Source organism: Panthera tigris, chromosome C2, assembly GCF_018350195.1.
Source record: "Panthera tigris isolate Pti1 chromosome C2, P.tigris_Pti1_mat1.1, whole genome shotgun sequence".
Lineage (NCBI taxonomy): Eukaryota > Metazoa > Chordata > Mammalia > Carnivora > Felidae > Panthera > Panthera tigris.
In genome coordinates this window covers 65,587,839-65,612,417 of record NC_056668.1, presented here as the reverse complement: position 1 = coordinate 65,612,417, position 24,579 = coordinate 65,587,839, and the positions used below count along the sequence as shown (strand labels likewise).

Genomic DNA, 24,579 nt, shown 5'->3' with positions numbered 1-24,579 from the left:
TAGGGGCGCCTGGGTGGCTCAGTTGGTTAAGTGTCCAACTTCGGCTCAGGTCATGATCTCACCGTTTGCGAGTTGGAGCTCCACGTTGGGCTCTGTGCTGGCAGCTCAGAAGCTGGAGCCTGCTTCAGATTCTGTGTCTCCCTCTCTCTCTCTGCCCCTTCCCCCGCTCGCGCTCTGTCTCACTCTCTCTCAAAAATAAGTAAACATTTTTTAAAAGTTTAAATTTCCCCAAAACCTTGTGAAATTGAAGTTCAATTCAACATTCATTGTTGGAAGAAGAGAAGTATTAAATATGATAGAAACATTCAATAAAAAGTAATATCAATTACTCTAAACATGGAAACTATTAAGCGTTTCTGTTAAAATTGGTAATGAAACAGGAAATTTCCAATCATTGCTGTTCACTATTGTTTTGTAGAGTTGGAAAATGCAAAAAAATGAGAAAAAATGTTAAATTATTGTAAATACTGGGAAAATACTAAATTATTTGGTTTTGATATGATTGTTTATCTAGAATTTTTGAAAGACTCTATTAAAAAACATAATGGAGTTAAAATAAAGTTGGATAAGATGGCTGGACATCAAATAACTTTTTAAACCTAATTTTTCATATATAAGCCAACTATGTAAATGGGAAAAATATTACCCTCAAAATAGTGACAAAACTATAAAATACTTAGCGATAGGTTAACTAGAATGCGAGAAGCATTCCAGAATAGTGGAAAAGGGCCTCCAAAAATCCACATCTTCATAAAAGCAACAAGAACACTTACAAAAAATTGCCAAAATCAACGTTTTCAGAACTGTGGAAATTAATTTTAAAAACCTGCAACAATCCAAAGAATATTTATTCAAATAGAGTGGCTGAATCTCAATAAGAACAATAAGCTTTCTAGCATCTTAACTTATTCTATTCCCAGTTGCCTCACCACAGTCCTGCAGTAGATTGAAAGACCAACAGCCTTACAACTATGATAGCTGTGGAAAGCAGCAGTCTAGCAGCCAATGGAGGGTGTATAATGGAGCTGGAGCTCTCCCCAAAGCCCCATCCAAACAGCCCATAATCACAGAACTGTCATTATGTGACCATCTGATACCTCCCAGAAAAAGTCCCATTCATAGGGCTTATCTTTATCTGACCTGGCTCAGACCTTAGTCACTGAGAGAAGCTCTATCCCAAGGGTGTTCGTCAAAAATGATCAGTGACAATTTTTTAATATCACAGCCTCTTGACATAGCAGAACAAGTTGAGGAGAATAAGAGACTGGCCTAAAAAAAAAAAACTTAAAAGAAAAATCTGGAGAATGAAACGTTTTTTAGGGGGATTTGAAGAGTTCTCACATGTTTCTGGAGATGTAGAAGGCCAAATATATATGCAGAGCTGTGTGCATACCCAGAAAAGACCTGAGAAGACCCTTCCACTTTCACTTCTGGGTGACCTGGAGACTGAAATGCAGGAAGTGAAGGCTAAATCAGAGTTGTAAACTGATAGAGCATTAAAGTCTTGCCCCAACACACACACACACACACACACACACACACACACACACACACACACACCTCTTCACCAAAGGATGGAAAACTTATTGTTTCAAAGCATTGAAGGAAATCTCTATTTAATCAGCTGACTACTGAGCTAACTGAGCAGAAACTTCAGTGACATCACAGGACAAAAAACACAGACTTCACAAAATAAGCCAAGGAAGTCACTAAACAAGCAAACAACAGCAATAGTTACAGCAACAACAAAAAAAAAATAAAATAAAATAAACAACAACAACCCTTGAAGCTGGTGAAGGAAATCAGATTTACAGAGTTGTTACAATATATAATTTAATGTGCCCAATTTTTCAACAAAAAAATTATGAGACACACAAAGAAATAGGAAAGTATGGCCCATACACAGGGAGAGGAAAAGCAGTCAAAAGAAACTATTCCTGAGGAAGTCCAGATTTTAAACTTACTAGACAAAGTTTTCAAGTCAGCTTTACAGATACAGTCAAAGAATAAAAGGAAATTGTATGTAAAGAATTAAAAGAAAGAATGAGAATAATGTCTCACAAAATAGAGAATATGAATAAAGAGACAGAAATTATTAAAAAGAACCAAGTAGAAATTCTGGAGTTGAAAATTACAATAATTGAAATGACAAATTCACAAGAGAAGCTTAACAGGTTTAACAGGTAGAAGAAGGAATCTGCAAACTTGAAGATAAATCAATTGAGATAATCCAGTCTGAAGAACAAAAAGAAGGAAAAAAAATGAACAAAGCCTCAAAGACTTTGTGTGACACAATCAAGTGTACCAACATAAGCATCTTGGGACTCTCAGAAGAACAGAGGAAAGGAAGGGCAAAAACAATGTTTGAGGAAACAATGGCTTAAAACTTCCCAAATTTGAAAAGAAGCTCAACACACTCTAAGTACAATAAGTACAAAATAATCCATACCTGAATACATCATAGTCAAACTGTAGAAAAGCAGACAGATTCTTTAAAGCATAAAGAGAAAAATGGTTCTTCAAATACAAGGAAGCCTCAACAAGATAACAGATGACTTTTCACCAGAAACTATGGAGGTTAGAAGGCAGTGGGGTGATAAAGTGCAGAAAGAAAAAACCATCAACCAAGAATTCTGCATCTAGCAATCATGTCCTTCAAAAATGAAGGAGAGAGTCAATCATTCCAAGAAAACAAAACCAGACAGTTTGTGGTTTGCAGACCTGACCCACAACAAATGCTAAAAGGAGTCCTTAGGTTAAAATAAAAGGTTACTTACTAGACAGTAACTAGAATCCACATGAAGAAAATTATAAAACTGTGTTGATGGGCTTATAATGTATAAAATAACACAAATAATATTTTGTAAAAATAATAGTACAAAAGAGAGAGGAGGGAATGGAGCTTTGTTGGAGCAAGATATTGTACGCTATGAAAATGAATTTGGTATTACTCCAAATAGATTAAGTTCACATGTTAATTACAATACCCAGAGCAACCGCTAAGAAAATAATTAAATATATAAAATTAAAAACAACAGGGTATATCTGAGGATTTTAGTGCCGGAATTAAGGACAATCATTTTAAGATAATGCCAACCTAAAATTCAGTATTCAAATTCCTGCAACGGGGAGACCATTTGTTCTAGTATGGGTTATTACCACTATTGTGGTCAAAAAAGAGTGGAGTTCCAAGATTGGCAGACCTCTAGAATTTCATGGGAGGGACAGCAGGAGGCATTTTCCCAAAGGAGTGAATTTGGGGCAGAAAAAAATAAACAATAACTACTAAATGTGTTAACACTTTGCTAAACACAATTTTGATGATCAAAATAGTCTATTTAATGTGACTCTGACAGATAACAATATATAGAAAATTTGTGCTATAATATAAACACAAATACATTTGTGAACGGGGCAAAGTGGATTAATAGTGACTGAGTATGGCATTAAGAAGTAGGACGATATAACAATTCTGGAATAAATTATGAAATACTGAAATAGAAGATTGGTTTCCCAAGGAAGTTGCAAAATCCATTTGGTTTCCTAAGTAATGTATTGTCTCTAATCCTAAGGCATGTGAAATTAATTTGATGTCAACTTGAATAAGTTGTAGTTGATTTTTAAAATTCCAGGGGCGCCTGGGTGGCGCAGTCGGTTAAGCGTCCGACTTCAGCCAGATCGCGATCTCGCGGTCCGTGAGTTCGAGCCCCGCGTCAGGCTCTGGGCTGATGGCTCGGAGCCTGGAGCCTGCTTCCAATTCTGTGTCTCCCTCTCTCTCTGACCCTCCCCTGTTCATGCTCTGTCTCTCTCTGTCCCAAAAATAAATAAAAAACGTTGAAAAAAAAATTTTTTTTAAATAAAATTCCAAATAAAGTTAAAAGATAAACAAGAGATTGGGGAAAGTACATGCAACACATACAACATATTAAAGAGTTACCATCTGTAATGTATAAGCAATTCTTACACTTTGAAAAGACAAAGACCAGTAACTCAAGAAGAAAAATGAATTAAGGTATATGAAAAAGCAATTACAGAACAGAAAATCCAAAGCAGGAGAAAATAGCTTCACTAGTAATCAGTGAAATACAAATAATGGAACAACAAACTACCTCTATTCACTTATCAGGATGGCTAAAGCTATACAGAGCAAATTGTTACAGCCTTTTAGAAGGCAACCTATTTAACATTTTAAATAGACAGATCTCATATTTAGGAATTAATCCCTCAGAAATTAAAGTATCAAGCCATTTGGATATACATATACAGATGTTTATTGAAACATTCATGGCAGTGGCAATTTTTTTTAAAGAATTTGAATGCCATGAATAGAGGAACTTGTAAACAAATTTTGGTATATCTTAAACACTATGCAGCCTTTAAAATAAAAGAGTGAATTCAAGTAATACTAGTTGAATTGGAGGGATTTTAAGACTCCTTATTTACTGAGAAAAGCAAGAAGCACGGAAGTCTATGACACCTTATTCTGTAAAATAAATAAAAAGAACAACAAAAAACAACTCTCTATATAGGAAGGAAGTTATGTTGGCATGCTTAACTTTTTCAATAATTTGAGAGTGAGGGAGAGTAGTAAGGGGGAGAGTCAGGTAAGAAAAGATTAGAAAAGAGTGTATATGAAAGAAAATATAGCACACACAAAATAATTCCATGTGGGCCTATATAGATGAACATGTGCATAAAGAGATGCATGAATATATGATCACTGAAATATTAACAGTGGTTCTTTCAGGGCGTGGGGTTTTATTTCCTTTCTTATACTTTTATGTACTTGAATTTTTATAATAAGCACACAGCTTATATACAACCAAAGAATAGTTATTTATTTTAAAATGTGTGTGTGGCCAATTGCCATGGGGGATGAAGATGAGTCAGAAACACACCCTGCCTTGCAGGCCCTGACAGTGAGGAGACAGGAGGACACAACCAGCTATAACATACAGCTGAACTTAGTGTTGTAACAGAAACACAGGGTGCTGGGAAAGAGACATTCATTGATCTCACAGATCTGACTGGGAAGATCTGGAAGAACTTCATTAAAGTAGAAGGCATTTGAGTTGGATCTTGAAGGTCTGGGAGCAATTCAACAGGCAAAGATGGGGATAAAGGGAAATCCAGGATAAGGGGAGAGTGAGCAAAATAAACAGTGGCATTAAAAATCCAGGGGGAATTCACAGAGGAGCAATTGACAATGAGAAAGAATGAAATCCTGGGGCACCTGGGTGGCTCAGTCGGTTAAGCGTCCGACTTTGGCTCAGGTCATGATCTCACGGTTTGTGAGTTAGAGCCCCACGTAGGGCTCTGTGCTGACAGCTGAGAGCCTGGAGCCTGCTTCAGATTCTGTGTCTCTCCATCCCTCGGCCCCCTCTTCTGCTCATGGTTTGTGTCTCTCTGTCTCTCAATAATAAATAATTGTTAAAAAAAAAACAAAAGAATGAAATCCTGCCATTTGCAACACTGTAAATCGAATTGGAGGGTATTATGCTAAGTGAAACAAGCCAGTCAGAGAAAGACAGATATCATATGTTTTCACTCATATGTGGAACTTGAGAAACTTAACAGAAGACCATAGGGGAAGGGAAGGGGAAAAATAGTTTCAAACAGAGAGGGAGGCAAACCATAAAAGACTCTTAAATACAGAGCACAAACTGAGGGTTGATGGGGGGCGGAGAGGGGGAAATGGGTGATGGGCATTGAGGAGGGCACTTCTTGGGATGAGTGGGTATTGTATGTAAGTGATGGATCACAGGAATCTACCCCCAAAACCAAAACCAAGAGCGCACTGTATACACTGCATGTTAGTTAACTTGACAAATACACACACACACACACACACACACACACACACACACACATACAAAGAGGAGCAATTGACTCAGCTTCATATAACTGGAACACAGGTGTTAAGTAAACAGAAGGTAGGAAGCTTGTTCACAGTTGTGAAAGTAGTTTAGTTTAGACTATATTCCAATTGCAGAGGGGAGTTACTGCAAGTTTGGCAACAGTGGGATGGGGTGGGCAGTAGGTAGGAGGAATGTTTTGTTTGTTTTATTAGGAGAGTGACATTCTTAGGTCTGTGTCGGAGGTGAGGAGAGACAGGAGGCAAGAAAACCAGTTAGGAAACTATTAAAGTGATTCAGCCCAAGGTAATAAAAGTCTAACAAGAGCAGCAACATGGGTATGTGGAGGAGGGGAAAGACTCCAGAATCATTTCTGAGGTAAGTAGTGCAGTCCTTGGTGAAAGATGGAAAACCTTCTGTGTCTGGCAAGTGAGGAGTTGGGAATACTCCCATCCAAGAAAGAGAATGCTGGAACTCCAGGTGGGAACCACATTCAAAGAAAGATTCCAGTATCTTGCAGAATGCAGAGGGGATGGTGAGAATAATGAGCTTACAAGCATAGAGAAGTTCTGAGGTAAAATAAAAGCTCCACAGAGACCAAAAAGACAAATCCTCAATGTAGAACCACGGAGCCAAAGATGTGGTTCTGCTCTCTGCAGTCAGCTGTCCTAAGGAAAAGAGGAACCCCAAAACCTTCTTAACTACAGCAACACCAAGGAGGAGGATCAGATGGGTCCCCCTCAGTTTCTTCATGTTCCAAATGAAAGTATCTGGGGGCAAAGAATGAGAGCTCTGGAAAGAGTCCTGAATACAACTTCAGACCTAATCCTTGCTCTTGGGCAAGAGATAACTCTTGGCATTCCCCTTTTCCTCTTATTTCCCCCCTTAGTAAAACCCCTCCTGTGAAAAGAATTCTTCTGGTTAAGTAACACTGTGTATGAGACATCTAGGAATGTCACCGCGGACTTGTTGGGGTGGGAGTGGCCCCAGCTGGCTTTCCTCCCTGACTCCGTGGCCAGCCAAGGGTTTCCTCAAGGCAGTGGTAAAAATGTGGCATTTCCCAACCAGCATAAATACGTCTGAGATTTTAAAATAAAACGAAAATATGAAAAGTCTAAACAGTTTCCAGAGACCCTTTCCTGATCTCTCACCCTATGACTTCTTCAGGGTATTTTTTTTTTTAATTTAATTTTATTTTTTTAACGTTTATTTATTTTTTGAGACAGAGAGAGACAGACATGAACGGGGGAGGGGCAGAGAGAGAGGGAGACACAGAATCGGAAGCAGGCTCCAGGCTCTGAGCCATCAGCCCAGAGCCCGACGCGGGGCTTGAACTCGCAGACAGCGAGATCGTGACCTGAGCCGAAGTCAGACGCTTAACCGACTGAGCCACCCAGGCGCCCCTCTTCAGGGTATTTTAGACACAAAGGCTCACACACCTTTGAATAGAGGGACATCTCATTTGTGGCTTCCTTTTAACATTTCTGGAAAAGGTAATGTTCTCGTCTTTTTTTTAATGTTTATTTATTTATTTTGAGAGAGAGTCAGAGAGCACAAATGGGGGAAGGAGAGAGAGAGAGAGAGAGAGAGAGAGAGAGAGAGAGAGAGAATCCAAAGCGGGCTCCAGGCTCTGAGCTGTCCGCACACAGCCTGACACGGGGCTCAAACCCACAAACCGTGAAATCACCATATGAGCCAAAGTCTGCTGCTTAACCGACTGAGCCACCCAGGTGCCCCAACTTCGTCTTTCTATGATATGAGTACAAACTCGACGTAAAGACTTTGGAAAACCTAGAGAGCATAAAATAAGAACACTACTTGGTGACTCCATCCCAGAAATAAAAAAGGGAACTTTTGCATGGAATCCTTCCAGCCTTGTTCCTGTCGAGTTTGGGCCAGAGGGCCGGGCCGAGGCGGCTAGGGTAATGTTCCCGCCGACCGAGGGTCGGAGCTGGACGGCAGGAGGAGGGCGGCGGAGCGGGCGGCAGACCGCGAGGCCCGCCGGGAGCGCGGCGCGCCCGGTTCGCGAATCCGTGCGTCCTCGCCGTGCGGGCCTCCTGGGCCGAGCGCGGGGTCCGGCGCGCCACGCGGGGCGGCGCCAGGGGAGGGGCGGGAGGCGCGGCCCCGCCAGCGCCCGGGCCGGAGGCGGCCGGGGAGGGCAGCGCGCGCCCCGCGCAGACCGCAGAGGCGGGCGCCGCCGTCCAGCCGCCCCCACGCCCGGCCCTCGGCGCGGCGATGGGCGCGGCTGCCTGCCCTTGCCCTGCCCCCGTCCCTCCCGGTCCTTTCCAGCCCCGCGAACCCGCGAGAGACCCGCGGACCGCGGGCGTCCCGCTGCCAGACGCGGGTTTGGAGCTTTTCGGCGGTCGGAGACCTGGTGAGGTGAGCAGCGCGCTCTTGAGGATCCCAAATTCGGGATTTTGTAGGACCTTTCTGTGGACACTATATATCCACAAAACATCAAACACTTACCTTCGAAAAGTGGAAAGGGGGCAGGGCTTTCTTTCCTTTCCAGAATCTGGGCAGTTTCTTTGGAAACGGATAGGAAACTATCTTCGGAACTACAGGCGAGCCCTGCCAGGGTCGCTCATCAGGAATGCCAGTGGCAGTTTCCTGAGAGGAGAGGGGAGGGTACCGGTATTTGGTGGGCAGGGGCGCTGTGGCTGTTCTGTTTTGTTGAATGAGCGACAGACTGCTGAAATTGAGAGATCTGGGACCAGTGTTCCACAGCCTCCTCGCCGAACTTGTCCCCAAATCTGCCTTGCAGGGGCACGTTCACCCGGGATGCATGGTGGTTGGCGGGTAGGATGGACTCCCTCACCGGGAGTGTGAAGTCCCGAACAGAGAAAGTTTTATTGCCTGTCACACTGCCTTGTTCGGGGCAGAGGAGCGTCGCCCTGGAACTGCAGCATCCTTGTACCCTGGCGGGCACCTGTTTCCAAAGTAGCTCTATCAGAAGCTAGAGGCCACTTGTTAGAACTCGATGTTTGAATAGTGCATCTCTAAGTATACTCGTGCTACTGCAGAAGATGAACCTTGTTTTTCTTGAAATTTGAGTTTTGTTAACATTTCAGAACAGAAGTCTGTGGGGAGAGAGGTGTGCACTTTCTCTTCCTTTTGTTGGTTTTCTAGGTACAAGCATGCATGAAGAGTAGACAAATTATGTCCTAGCCTGTAATGAAATGTCTTTCTTGGTGTGGTCCTTTAAGCCAGGATATAGAGGATAGCATTAAATTATTGCATCTCTAGGTCCAAGTGAGAGATATTCAGGTGGGGGGGTTAATAGCTGGAAAAACTGTTGTATTAGGCAGCGAGGCCTGCAAAGGAAAATTAATTTTTCGCCATCAATGGCGATATTCAACACAGAAAGCCTCCCTGCAGGCTGAGTAGCAGCCAAGCTTGCAAAACAGTAGCTTCTTCCTTTGTTGCAGTTGGAGCAAATGCGTGTGGAGGTAAATGGCGGAGGAAGTGATTGTATATAGTGTAAGGCAGTTTGATTCTGGAGAATAAAATGCCTTGGCAGGCTTTCTTGAGTTACGGATCCGGAAATGTGGGGATAGAAGGCTCTCTGGTCTCTGTTTTGGCAGCTTCATTCCACTTCTGGGCCACCACTGTCTCTGGAGTGCTCCCTGTATTTCCCCTTCTCTTCTACCGCCAGCTTTTAGCTTCTCCCTCTTCCCCAATAAAGTCTAGAGTTGAGCCTTGTCAGAGGCAGAGTTATGGTAGCCTGGGGATAGAGAACATCAAGTCTTAGTGAAAGCAGAATTGTGGCCAAGGAGGATCTAAAGGGCCAATGGGATGAGGCCATCTAGGGTCTCAAGAGTGGGAGAATAATGATTGAGAGAAGGAGATTCTCTGGGGAGAACAATAGGTGCTTACAATTTGTTTCCTGCTGAGGATTTTAATATTTGCATTTTGTTGTTTGAACATAAGGGCGTTTCCAGATGGGGTTGGGGGAGTCAGAGGACTTTTCTGCCCTCCCACGCCACTAATTAACATTGCACTCCCTTGTAGGTTTTCAGAGAATAATCGGGGGCAGGGGGAGAGATTAGAAAGAAGTACTGAGGCTCTGACTTACCTAAGAGACAGTGGAACAAGGACTAACTTGGGCAGAGAAGTTGGATTTAAAAATTGAAAGGAAGGTTCCACATTTAGTTAAAAAACAGAACCTTTATTTTGTGGAGAGGTGTTGAGAATTATAACATTCATATTTAGTTGCTGGTGAATTTTGCCTGATAAAGGATGCAAATCCCTACCTCTCTCTCTCTCTCTCTCTCTCTCTCTCTCTCTCTCTCCCCTTCTTTTTCTTTTTCTTTCCAACAATTTATTATGAAAAATTTTCCTACATACAGAAAAGTTACCTACCTCACTTTTTATAAACACATGACTATCTTGGGATATAAACTTGTTAATGAAAATCAGAGTTTGAAATCGAGAAATATGTGATCTGGGCCCAGACAGAGCTTGAATCAGAAGGTGTGTGTGAAGGATATTAATATTGTGAAGGGAAAAAAATGTGGGTCTTATTCTGACTCTTCCCTAAGAGTCAGGCATATCTCTTCATTTCTTCCTTTTTCCCATTCTTAAAACATCACTTAGATTATATCACTCCCCTGGTTAACACTCTCTAATGGTACCCTTAATACTTTGTATAAAATCCACCTCTCTCGAAAGGTTTACCAAAGCCCTATGTGATCTGACCTGTTTGACCTCATACTCTATCACTCTCCCCTTTCTCGCTCTTCCTTCTGCCTGAACACTCTTCCTTCAGATACTTGCACTGCTTCTGTCCTCAGTTCATTCAGGTCTCTTTTCAGATGTGACCTCTTTGATCAGGACTTCTCTAACCACGTGATCCAAAACAGCCCTTTGTCAGTCTCTGTCCTCTGACCCTGCTTTTTTCTTCGTTGTTTTATCATTACCTGGCATTATATAGTACTTCTGTTTCTTTGTCAGTTGTCCAATATCTCCCACTCAAATGTCAGCTCCATAACGAGAAATTTTTTGTTGTGTTCATGGTTATGTTCCTGTTTGGCAAATTATAAGAAATTAATAAATAATTTTTGAATTAATTAGGTAATTAAATGACACAAGGCATTAACTCCCATAAAGATTGCAGAACCCTTGGTAAAATACTAGAAGTCCTTTTAGGTAATTTGGGTCAATCAATATTTTATTGGTAAGCGATGATCTTGGAGATCAGTGGCCTCTATTATCCTCACAGTGCTTCTAAACTGAAGCATGTGCTGGAAGCTTGGCCAATTTTGACAAACCCACATTCTAAACAAGATACAAAAAACTTCAATCCCACAAATTTCCCTCATGCCCTTTTTGGGTCATTCCTACCATCCAGAAGCAAACTTTGTTATGATTTGTATTATCATAGGTTAAATTTTTTTAACATTTACTTATTTTTGGGAGACAGAAACAGAGCATGAGTGGGAGAGGGACAGAGAGAGAGGAAGATACAGAATCCAAAGCAGGCTCCAGGCTCTGAGCTGTCAGCACAGACCCCAATGCGGGGCTCAAACTCACGAACCGTGAGATCATGACCTGAGCCGAAGTTGGACACTTAATCGAATGAGCCATCCAGGTGCCCGTGTATTATCATAGATTAGTTTTGCATTCTTGACCATCCATATAAATGTATTCACACTGTATATACTTTTGCATTTGGCTTCTCTTTGCTCAATATGGTGTCTTAGATTCCTCCATGTTGTTAAGTATATCAGTTTTTAATTTCTTTTTGTTCTAAGATAATATTCCATTACATGAATATCTACCATGTGCTTATTTATCCATTCTCCTACTGATGGGCACTTGGGTTGTTTCCAGTTTGGAGCTATTCTAAATAAAGCTGCCATTCTTACAGGGTCTGCCTCATCTTGAATCCTATGTATTTTATTTGAAAATCTCTATGTCACCAGTGCTGAGAGAAATATGGCAAGGTTATTGGGGCTGTGACTGATGTAGCAGCCTGCCTGCAGCATAGTGAGTGTCTTCTCTAGACAGCTCCACTGGGCACTGACCTAGCTCCTATTCCAGAGGAAGAGCCCTTGGAAAATGAATGTCCAGGCAAACTGGAGAGACCTCAGGAGCATTTTCAGTGTTTTTAGATCCTTAAAAGGGACTCTGTAGAACACCTGCTGCCATTACTGCTCTATTCCCTTCCTCCTCTCAGCTCCCCACCCCAGTACAAGTTGACTCTAATCAGCCACTGAACATTATGCTATCAAGGAGTTTAAATATTTATGAGCAAGAGTCTTGTTCGGAGCCTGATAAAATATTTATGTGTTTCCATGGGGCATTGGTTTCCATCTAGACTTCTCAAGGTGTTTTTCTGAGGCACTTGTCATAATCATGAGGTACTCAGAGATAGATGATATGGCCAGAGAATATCTTGTGTTCTTGAACCCCAGCCTGCAGTGTACCCTGCTTTGGTAGAGCTGGGGGAGGATGAGCAAACAGAAAAATGTGCATTAATAGTGCCTGGATCAGGAGAAAGATTGTGTGTGTTGATGAAAATGGATTGAAAACCGAATGGCTTATGAATATAGCACTGCTAAAGGTGGGATTGTGGGAAAGAACCTGTTAGAGCGAGGAGGGATTAATGAAGGTCAGATGCATTCATTTCAGAGAGAAGCACAAAGGAACCAGCCTGTAAAAGACAGAGTCCCTTTGACACTGATGTAGACAAGGCCTATATACAGAAACTATACTGAGTGCTATAATTATCACGCCTGTTATGAAACTATGGAGGAAAGGGTGTAGGCTAGTCAGGGTTTCCAGGTGGAAAGCAGAGAGCTAGCTATTCCATGGGGGATTCTTATTTTCCTCCAAGGAAGAAGTGTCTTTTGAGTAGACTTCTAGAGGAGGTGTGGGACTTTGGCAACTGTGATGTGGAAGAACATTCCCTGAAAGAGTAACTTCAGTGTGTATGTGAGTTAGGGCCAAAGTGCTGGTGTGGCTTGAGTAAGGTGAAGAGGTGGGGAGGGTCAGGTCAGGGCAGTTTGCAATAAGAGATAAAGCAGGAGAACTATAGGCCAGCTTGTCAAGAACACAGGAGTGTGGACTTTAGTCTGTTTGTTGTAGAGAACCATGTAACTTTTGACCAGAGACTCATTAAAATTTGAGCAATTCCTGAGAGGTACAACCAGCCCAAGCAAGGCCTTGAGGTCTGTTTATGCCCAAGGAGCTTCCAGAATATTTTGCTGTGTCCAGTCCAGTCTACAGACTGCGAGGTCTATTCTAAAGGAGGTAAATGAGAGGGAGGACAGATTCATTCAGTTTATTCCTAGGATTGACCAGAAACAGGTCTCACCAACCACCTTCTTGCCCTGCATAGCATAAACTGAAAATGTGCCAAGTCAAATTGAATTCACAGGCTGTGTGCTACATCCTTGGCTCTTCTCCATGGCCACTTTGCCTCAGTAGGGGGAGTTGAGAGGGTATAAGTACCCCTTTATTACCTCAACCCAAATCTGGGTCAGTATATTTCAGTTGTGGGTTGCCAAGCAACAGAGAACTAAGCAGTGAGGCTGGCAGACCATCAATGCAGAACTCAGGCCTGCTTTGACCAGACTACTGGGCAGTGACTAGAAAGAGACAACTGCCAGTAGAAGGTTAAGGTGATGCAGCTTGATAACCTATAGACGGGACTGCCTGGCCCCCTTCCACACGTGTTCTCTCTTCATATTGCAAGTTCCTTCTCAAAAGTGCCCCAGAATGTTTACTTTTTAGCTCATGATGAAAATAGGGAGGGAAATAGGGAGAGGTGTTAAGCCTATTGGCATCTGTACTTTATGGTGTTTGTGATAAGGAAGAGATCATTGTGGAAGAAATGGCTCAGGTGAATTCAGTTTTCAGTGCTGCAGTGAGGAGATTTGCATAGACATAGATTAGCAGAAAGCTTAGGAGTTCTGATGGAGAGAAGTGATTTCTTGGTATGAGGACCAGAGTATGAGGGCCTCTTAGAGAAATTTCATGATTCTGTCCAGGGCTTTGTTGGTTGAAATTACTCTCTTGCTGCCATGGGTGCCTGTTCCAGAGTGACAGTGGGAACACCCAGGAAAAAGTGCTCTGGGCACTGCCACCTATCCATCCTGATTCTCCAAGGGTAACTGGGGAGACCTTGAGAGAGAAGACAGAAACAAATATCTTAATTAGGAAAATGAAGATGTGGGCTGCACTGACGGTATGGTAAAGGTCTAAAGTACAGTCTAGCAAGATTCCAGACCAAGGATCCTTCTTGCCTCTAAGCTGAGATATTCCTGGTTTTCTGCATGAAATGGAGTCTCCCAAAGGCCACATTAGCTGTAGTAGGTACTCTGAACACACGAACAGAATGCATGCTTAATTGAGTATCTTTTCCAAATGGACATTTTGATGATTCTCTGATTGTGCCCTGGCTCACGATAGCTGCCTGCTTTTGGATGCTGGTAGAATAAACCCAGAAGATGGAGTAAAGAGGGAACAGGGAAGATAATATCAAGAGACAAGGAAGGGAAAAGAATAGTGATGATGTGATCCTAGGTACCCACTTATCTACAAGTGAATACTGGGATGAAAGGAGTTCAAATAACTACCCATGGGGATCTCAACATGCAAATATTGCTGACTTCCAAGGCAGCTGTAAGGAGAAAAGAAGGGCTGAGACATGAAGGCTGCTATCACAATCAGTCTGTGGAATATTAATACTGGCTTGACGCACCAAAACCCATAGCCACACCACAACTGTGCGATGACAACAGTAACATGCTGTCCAAACCCCTTCTCCACTTCCACATATTCTTTAATTTGTAATATTAGGTATATATATGTGAGACATTCATCTATACTTACAAAGCTACACAAACACAGACCTGCTTTAAAAAGTTAAATATAAAGACAAAAAGAAATGATTCCAAAATATTATCAGTAGTGGGATTATAAATGATTACTTTTTTGAAAAAACTTAATCAGGGGCACCTGGGCGGCTCAGTTAAGCATCTGACTTCGGCTCAGGTCATGATCTCCCAGTTTGTGGGTTCGAGCCCCACGTTGGGTTTGGCTCAGTGCTGACAGCTCAGAGCCTGGAGCCTGCTTTGGATTCTGTGTCTCCGTCTCTCTCTGCCTCTTCCCTGCTCACGTTCTCTCTCTCTCTCTCTCTCTCTCTCTCTCTCTCTCTCTCTCAGTCTTTGTCTCTCTCTCTCTCTCTCTCAAAAAATGAATAAACATTTAAAAAACTTAATCATATTTTCCATGAACACTGTAGTCTTTCTCTGATAATCAGAAAAACACTGAATAAAAGATCTATTAAAGAGGTTAAGTAGGGAGATAGAAGAAGAGTCATGGAGAGAGGACAGTAGGATTGTACAAGAAGAGAAAAAAAGATGTTGAAAGATGAATGAGTGATCATAAAAGTTAATTCTTCACAGGCTGCTAGCTTCTGCATATTATTTTGTTTATTATTGAATATTATGTATCCCCCAGAAGATCTGCAAGCTTCTATTATCATGAAACCAAATTCCAAATACTGAGCCAAGAAGTGTCACTTCTCCAGGGCCTTAATGCTATCCTGTGGGTAACAATTGGAAGGCCTACAACTGTATTCCAGTGGTCTTCAAAGAATCTTCCACCAAAGTGCTAACACAGAACACTTCAAAACTGGGCGGCGGCATCTTTCCCACAGAGTTTAATTTATTTAATTTAATATTTATCCCTGCAGAGGCTGCAGGCCAGCCTTATGTATCTCCTCTCTGAAGCACAGAACAGCAGCTAACAAAGGCTGTCAGTAGTTAGAGTAGTGGGATTTTTCCAGACAAAAGCTTGTTCTATTCTCATCCGTGCCTCTGCCGGCTGCTCACTGGCTCAGGCAGCCCCTTGGGAAGCTCTGTGGCTGAAGCTTCGGAGAGATACATGTAGTTATCATTTCACAACCACTGGCTTCCTCCAGAGGCATTGTCAAGTTTGTGCTTTAATTGGCTGTTGTTGAGAGACACAGGTGAGGCTTCTCTACTACAGCAGAAGTTACTATTTACCCCTCCCCACCAGGATCAATTTAAAGCAAATGCCAAAGAACAACACACCCCACTGAACTTTGGGGTCTGGCATTACTTGTAATTATAAGGTCAATAAATCCTTTTCATGTTTTAAATTTATTACATATTTAAATTGTATAAGCAATACACACTCATTATAACAAATCTAGTAAGACAGTCATCTATAAAGAAAATGTTATTAATCTCCACCTCCTTTTTCTTCCATCTTCCTGACAAAACCACTCTTAAAAGTTAAGTGTGTTTCTTTCATGCCTTTTCTATGTTCAAACAAATATGTATTTTCTATTTCTTTATATAAATGAGATTATATCATACCAGTTATGCTGTTATTTGTTTCATTTTATTTGTCATAGTATGTACATTATTCTAAGCAAATAAATTTAATTGATCCAATTTCTTTTTTTAAATGTTTATTTATTTTGAGAGAGAGAGAGAGAGAGAGAATGAGCGGAAGAGGGGCAGAGAGAGAGGGAAAGAGAGAATCCCAAGCAGGCTCTGCGCCATCAGCACAGAGCCCCATGCGGGGCTTGATTTCACAAATCATCAAATAGTGACCTGAGCTAAAATCAGGAGCCAGTCACTTAACCGACTGAGCCCCCAGGTGCCCCCCAATTTCTTACTTAACAAAAATTTTTTTAATGTTTATTTTCAAGAGACGGAGACAGAGCATGCACAGGGGAGGGGCAGAGAAAGAGGGTGACACAGAATCTGAAGCCAGGCTCTAGGCTGTCAGCACAGAGCCTGATGTGGGGCTCGTACTCACGAACTGTGAGATAATAACCTGAGCCGAAGTCAGACGCTCAATTGGCTGAGCCACCCAGGTGCACCCCCAATTTCTTATTTTTAATAGCTACTTAATATTCCTTTGTAGATGTTCCATAATTTTTCCCATTATTTCTGTATTGATAGATATTCCAGTTTTTCCTCTGGTTGTTGTTGGGGTTTTTTTAATGTATATACAACAAATCATGCCACAGTAAACATTTTACATTTATCCTTACACTTTGGTTTCCATTTCCATAGGAAGATTCCCCAAACTGGGATTTCTGGGTCAAAGGGAATACACACAATTTTACTTCTCATTGTGGGGCTTCCCTACAGCAATTGTTTGCCTCTCTTCTTTTGTCTTTCTTTCCCCTCTCCCACTGCCTTTCGCCAGGGAAGCCTGTGTATTTAGGCAAGAGAGCCCTGCAGTGAGAACTCCTCCTTGCCAAGTGTGGATTATATTAGCTCAGTGGGAAATGGGGTCTGTAATGTCTTGGCTGCATTGTGTCTCTATTGCTTCTGGTTGGCCAGAGTGTTCACAGTTCCCCTTGCTCATTTATTCCATGCTGTGGAATTATACATGGTCTTCATATGTGGTAGGAACAGCGTGATCAGTTGCAGGGTGGGGGTGGGGGATGGCTTTCAGAGAAAATAGGCTGTTACAATGCTTTTTCATAACACCTTATCTGCCATGTTCTTTTTTTATGCCTTTTCTTTAATAGTGGAATTGAGAACAGTTCTTCGATTCTATCGCAGTTGTCTCCCTCTATTTTGAGGGATTTGGGATTTGGGGAGTTTTATGAGTATATAGTCAATCAACTACAACTGATTACTTGACATGAGGCTAATTAGTTAAGAAGGTAGGGGGCTTGGAGCTTAAGGATCAGTGCCAAGCAACAGATGTGAACATTTTTAAACAAATGGTTTTTAACAAACCTGGTATTAGGAGCGAACTTCCCAGCACTACTTGGCTTTCATTTTTAGTTTTGTTCTTGTTTGCATGTAAAACTTTAATCTGGTCCACCAGACCAGAGAGGAGTGGGATTCCCACCACACCAGGGCTGGAGAAAATACCAGAGAAGCACTAAGGGAAGCTGGTGAGTACACACAAGTAAAATATAAAATGTGAACTAACAAAATAGTAAGAAGTAAATGAGATTTTAAAGCCCTCAGCTAAAGGCTGCTGTGTGACCAGAGACCTAGGAGCTCATACACACTTTATAGAAATTTGTGATCTCTAATTCTTATTAGAAACCCAGTTGTGAGTCTATGTTCAGAATGCAAACATTAGCAAAAGAGGGAAAGAAATTAAGTTCTGTACCAAACATTTTGCTATTGGCACCTATAACACATGTTGCAACTTTTACTCAGTAGCTTTGAAATGGATATCTATGCCCAAGACTGAAAACTAAAGGAAAAAAAGAAAACCAGAATAGAAGTTGTTGCAATTAATTTCTAAGGAGAAATTTTAACTTTAGCTTGAGCATGTATGAACCTGTAGAATAAACATTAGCCTTTGTGTTAATACATACTTTTATAGAAACTTTTAATTTTCAAATACACACTGACCAGTAATAATGATAGTAAAACCAGTCCCCATAATAGGTTTGTCTTTTATAACTTAGGAATTCTGTAATGTCTCTTAATTGGTCTCATAGTTAATAGTAAGGATAGTTATATCTTATACTGTTTGCACTGTCATTTGTGTCTGTAAAGATTATCTTTAAACAGTTTGGTCTTGTCAGTAAAAATATTTTCAGGTTAAATATATTACAAGACATTAAGGATCTGCATCTGGCTACTGCTCCCATAGAGGACATCTAGAAAAACTAGATTTTATTAAAAAAAATTTTTTTTAATCTTCATTTATTTGTTTATTTTTAATTTTTTAATGTTTATTTTTGAAGGAAAGAGACAGAGCGTGGGTGGGGGAGGGGCAGAGAAAGAGGGAGACACAGAATCTGAAGCAGGCTCCAGGCCCTGAACTGTCAGCACAGAGCCCGATGTGGGGCTTAAACCCATGAACCACAAGTTTATGACCTGAGCCGAAGCTGAGTGACTGAGCCACCCAAGAGCCCATAAAAAAAGTAGATTTTAAGAATTTATTTGAGGACAGGGGCACCTGGATGAATCAGTTGGTTAAGCATCCAAGTGATTTGGGCTCAGGTCATGGTTCATAAGTTGGACTTCTGTGTCAGGATCTGCACTGTCAGCACAGAGGTCGCTTGGGATCCTCTCTCGCACTCTTTCTGCCCCTCCCCTGCTAATACTGTCTCTGTCGCTCAAAATAAGTAAATAAACAACAACAAAAAAATTATTTGAGGGTATAAGAGACCCACTAAGGAAGCCAGAACTTGAGAGCTAAGACCTCATAAAGAGAAACTCAGTGAGTGTCCTGCATAGTAGTTTGCTTTTCCCTTAAGACATTTTCCTAAGTAGCAGGTGAGGAGAAGCTAAGAACCCAAGCAAAAAGCAGCTGCTAAGAGTCAGAAAAGCTGAGCAGAACATTCTACAGTTTGAAAGGGCCAGGGAAGGGTGGGAGGGGGAAGGAGTTCTAGGACACTAAACGAGCAAGGATATGAGATGCCTGATTATGAAAAGAAAAGAGGCAGAGAGGCCCAATGATCTAGACAATTTATCTTTCAAGTTGCTTTCCATTTATAAGTAGCATAGACCAAAAGGTAAAAAAGCCAAACAGAAAGCAGATGCTAAAAAAGCCAAGAAACTAACCAGAGCTACTTGCAGTCTTACTGTGCTGGGGAGATAAAAGTTGGAGTGTGGTCCACCAAGGTGGAAGAGCCTGAAAAGCAGTGTGATGGTGACTTTCATATCTGTTTCAATGAGTCACAGGATACCCAGATTTCTGGCTAAACATTATTTTGAGGTATATCTGTGAGAGTGTTTCCAGAAGAGATTAGCATTTGCATTGGAGAACTGAGTAAAGCAGTAGGCCCTCCCCAGTGTGGGTGAGGATCATCCAATCCATTGAGGGTCTGAATGGAACAAAAGGGTAGAGGAAGGGTGAAATTTCTCTGCCTGACAGTTTGACCTAGGACATTGATTTTCTCCTGTCCTTGGCGCTCTTGGTTCTCAGGCCTTCACACTTGGACTGGCATGTATACTATCAGCTCTCTGCCTTGCAGGACTTCAAACTATACTACTAGCTTTCCTGGGTCTCCAGCTTGCAGATAGCTGATCACAGAATTTCTCAGCCTCCTTAATTGTATGACCCAGAACCTTATAATAAATCTCTTTTACTTATATATAAAATATTGGTTCTGTTTCTCTGGAGGACCCTGACTAATACAAACATCCTAAGCTTTCAGTTGGGACTCCTAAAGGACTATATCTGAGAAGTTAGTGGAGAAATAGACCTGGTCTTATTGAAATTGAAATCTAATTCCCAATCAGATCAGTTAGTGATTGGATTAAAGTAATATGTTTATATTATAGTACCCTAGCAGAAGCTAAAGAACATATTCATTGGAGAAAAGAAAATGACCCAGAACTACTGTATTTTTATTATATGGTTTCTGATATTCAGTGAAACAAAATAAAAGCAGGCATACCAAGATACATTTTCCAGAATATGGTGCAGAAAGAGAGAATGCAGACTCCTTGAGTTGCGAAGACAGTTTCAAGTCCAGGGTGACCAAGGCAGCTGGAGTTTAGGGGACAGAGTATCAACATGGAGAGTAAACAGAGAGAATTCCAGAAATCATCACAGAGTACACGAAGTATTAAGCTGAGTACTGATCAGCACATGCCTACAAGGAAGCTACCTAGGGATAGAAAAAGAACCACTCAAAAGGATTAGGGGGAACAGTACTTGCTGCTCACACAGGGCTATGAATAGTGCCTATTCCCACTGGTCATACTAAAAAAGCTAGTAACTCAGAGGGTATTGGGTAGTGGGCTCTGAGAGATAATGCCTTTAGCAGTGGGGAATAATTAGCCGTACAATGAGCACTACTCTGATTCTGCCTAACACCTTAAAAGAAGACCCTATAGGGCCAAACTATTCCCAATTAACTATGTCTTAGAACAAAGCTCAAGAATATTTAGAGGAATAAGAAATTAATATTATGTGTAATTGGAAGCTGTGAGGGCACAGTAAAACATTTGAAGAGATGGTGAGTGAGATATTTTCAACAAAGATAAGGATGGCAGTGATTTCTCTATCAGAAACAATGCAAGCAAAAAGTCAGTGGAAAAATATCTTTAAAGTACTGGAAAAAAACCCCAAACATTTCCAACCTAGAATTCTATACCCAGTGAAAGTATCTTTCAAAACAAAGACAAAATGAAGACTTTTGCAGATATATAAAAGCTGAAAGAATTAATCACTGACAGACGTGCAGTACCAGAATGTTAAAGGAAGTTCTTTCAATAAAAGGAAAATGGTATCAGTAGGAAATATAAATCTATATCAAAAAAAAAAAAAAGCACCAGACATGGTAACTGTGTAATGATTTGTCTTAAGATTTAAACCTCTCTTAAATATAACTGTCAGTTTAAATAAAAATAAAGAACAACGTGGGATTTATAACATATGTAAAAGGAAATATATGATGATGAGCACAAAGACTGAGTGGCGATATGGAAGTATATTGTTACACTACATGTGAAGTGATATGGTATCATCTGAAGATAGATTGTGACAAATTAGGATATTTCTGTAAACACAAAAACAGTCACAAAGAAAATAAAACAAAGAAGCATACTAATAATCAGCCAACAAAGAGATAAAGTATAATCATAAAAATACTGAATTTGCCTATGAGAATTCAGAAAAGGAGGGAAAAGGGAATAAGGAAGAGATGAGACAAATAAAAGACAATAGCCACATAATAAATATATTTAAACTTAAATATACCAATAACTACTTTAGATGTAAATGATCTTAACACCTCAACTAACAGACAGAAAGTGCCATATTGGATTTTAAAAAAGCAAAGCCAACAATGTACTATGTACAAGAAACACATTTCATATATTATGACACAAATGGATTAGAGGAAAGGATGGGAAAGATTTACTATGCTAACACACTGATAATCAAAATATATCTGAGGTTTGCCTGGGTGGCTTAGTTGGTTAAGCATCCAACTCTTGATATTGGCTCAGGTCATAATTTCACAGTTCATGGGATCGAGCCCCTCATTGGGCTCTGTGCTGACAGCACAGAGCCTGCTTGGGATTCTCTCTCTCCCTCTTTCTCTCTCTGCTCCTCCTCTTCTCTCTCTCTCTCTCTCAAAATAAATAAATAAACTGTAAAAAAAAAATCAAAGTATAGTTGAAAAGCAATATTAGATTGCAGAGCAAAGGATATTACTAAAGATAACAAAAATAATTTCATAATGACAGTCGATTTGTCAAGGAGACATAACAATATGAAATATACATTTAACAACAGAACTTCAAAATACATGAAGTAGAAATGATACAACTTCAAGGAGCAATTGACAAATTCACAAGTGTAGTCCAAAATTTCATTAGCTTTTTCTCAGTAATGGATATAACAAGAAGACAGAAAATAATTAAAGATATGGAAGAAGGAGCCAACAGAATCAGTTTGACCTCATTGATCTTCATAGAGCACTATACCTATCAATAGCAAAATATCTATTGTTTTCAAGTGCATGTGGAACATTTACATAGACCATATTCTGGGCCCCAGAATAATTCTCAGTACATTTAAAAGGATTCAAGTCATACAAAGTATATTCTTAACCACAATACAATTAGTTAAGAAATCAATGATAGGTGTGCCTGAGTGGCTCAGTTGGTTCAACATCTGACTCTTGATCTCGGCTCAGGTTTTGATCTCGGCTTAGGTTATGATCTTGGCTCAGGTTATGATCTCATGGTTCATCAGATCAAGCCCTGTGTCAGGCTCTGTGTGGACAGCACAAAACCTGCTTGGGATTTTCTCTCTTCCTCTCTCTCTGTCCTTCCCCAATGTGCTCTCTCTCAAAATAAGTAAGTAGACACTTTAAAAAAAGAAATCAATAACAGAAATATTCAAATGTTTGGAAAATAAGCACTGCACTTCAAAATAGCTCACAAGTCAGGCAGGGCACCTGGGTAGCTCAGTCAGTTAAGCATCCCACTCTCGGTTTTGGCTCAGGTCATGATTTCACAGTTTGTGAGTTCAAGCCCTGCATCCATCTCTGTGCTGACAGCACAAGACCTGCTTGAGATTCTTTCTCTCTCTCTCTCTCTCTTTCTCACACCTTCTCGTGCACACATTCACTCCCACTCTCTCTCTCTCTCTCAGAATAGATAAATAAACTTGAAAAAAGTAGCTCATGAGTCAAAGAAGAAATCAAAAGGGAAATCAGAAATTATTTTGGACTGAATGAAAGTGAAAAGTATCAAAAACAGTACTTAGGTGAAAGTTTATAGTGGTTAAGGGTTTGTAAAGAGACAAGTCTCAAATCAATATTGTCAGCTTCCATGCTAAGAAACTAGAATAAAAAAGAGCAAATGAGACCTAAAGGAAGCAGAAGGAAGTAATAAATATCAGAGCAGAAATCAATAAAATGGATAACAAACAAACAGACAAAAAAAAAAGTAGAGATCAATGAAAGCAAATGTTGATTAATTGTGACTATCAATAAAAGCAGTAAACCTCTAGCCAGATTGATAGGATAAAAAAAGAGCAGATACAGTTTGCTAATGTTATAAATTAAAGAGGTGACATCATTACACATTCTGCAGATATTATAAAAACTTTATTCTAATAATTCTATCCACTTAGATAAAATGAACAAATTCCTTGAAAGAGACAAACTACAAAAGTTCATTCAAGAAATATTAGACAATGAAAAAGCCCAGATCTATTGAAGAAAGTCTCAGCAAACTAGGAATAGAGAACTTCCTTACAGTCTCTTCCTTTGCTGTCCTAACAGCTGTTCTCTCATAGTGTTTTCGATAAACTTCTGTCTCCTTTGTGAATTGAATTCTTTCACCACCTGCACTGCTGGCCTACACCCAATTGGTTTCCCTTACATTTGGTGGAGCCCATACTGGTCGCTCTGCTAGCCTAGGACTTTCCTTGGATTCTCTGGGAATTTCTCAGGACTTTCCTTCAGTGGACGACTCTGGTGTTCCTTGGGGAACTGACAACATCGGGCTGAGGTTACTTCTCAGTGAGGATCAGAAGTCCTGGGGGAACGAGCTGGACTGTCCTTGCCTGAAAGAGTGAAGGATTTCCCCTCTTGCCCTTTGGGGAGGGATCCTTCCCTCCCTCTCCTTTCTCTTTTCCACCCTTCAGAGGTCTAACCCTGGTACTTCTCAGACAACTGAATATTTCTGGCCAGGATGGCTTGGCTCCCCAGTGTGGCCTGAAGGTCTGACTACCTGAGGTCAGACTACCTGGCAAAGGACTCATCTCCTCTCCTCTCCTCCCCTCCCCTCTCCCCTCCCCTCCCCTCCCCACTCCCTCCCCTCCCACCTCACTCCCCTGAGGTCTCCATTCCCAGTATGTCACGCAGTTGGCAGTGAAAGCTTGTCCAGGGAAAATCTGCATATATTGTGCACTCAGTTGGGATCCTTTCCTGAAACTGGTTGACTCTCAGCCATCTTGGTTCTTTTGCACCCTTGCCCTGCCGCCCTGCCTCTGCTTTTTTCCTTTGTTCTTGCAGATCCAGCCACTATCTTGAACTACAAGTAAAATATGTTCCTACGTGTCTGAATGAATCCAACAATTCCATATATGAATGATAATTCAACAAGGATTCCAGCCCATACCATCAGAGGGTCCCCTCTCCCTAAATCCCATGGACCTGGCCACCAGGGAATTTCATTCACATTGCCTATAAGCATGTTAATATAATACCATGATCTGGTCTCGAACTGCACAAAACCCCTGATGGACCCACAAATTTAGGTGGGGACAGCACATCCTCCCTTGTCCA

The 24,579-nt window shown here is 41.0% G+C and overlaps 1 protein-coding gene across 4 annotated transcripts in view; it reads left to right on the top strand.

The window, feature by feature from the left end:
* Positions 1-24,579, top strand: part of LRRC58 (leucine rich repeat containing 58) — a 106,422-nt gene that overhangs the window by 49,018 nt on the left and 32,825 nt on the right. For 2 of the 4 annotated variants that reach the window (XM_042998907.1, XM_042998906.1), the window contains exon 5: positions 17,685-17,754. The exons of the other annotated variants lie outside the window; for them this stretch is intronic. In XM_042998907.1, the coding sequence (XP_042854841.1) occupies positions 17,685-17,745 (61 nt within the window). In that variant the 3' untranslated portion in view covers positions 17,746-17,754. The remainder of the gene's footprint in view (positions 1-17,684; positions 17,755-24,579) is intronic. 4 annotated transcript variants of the gene reach the window in all.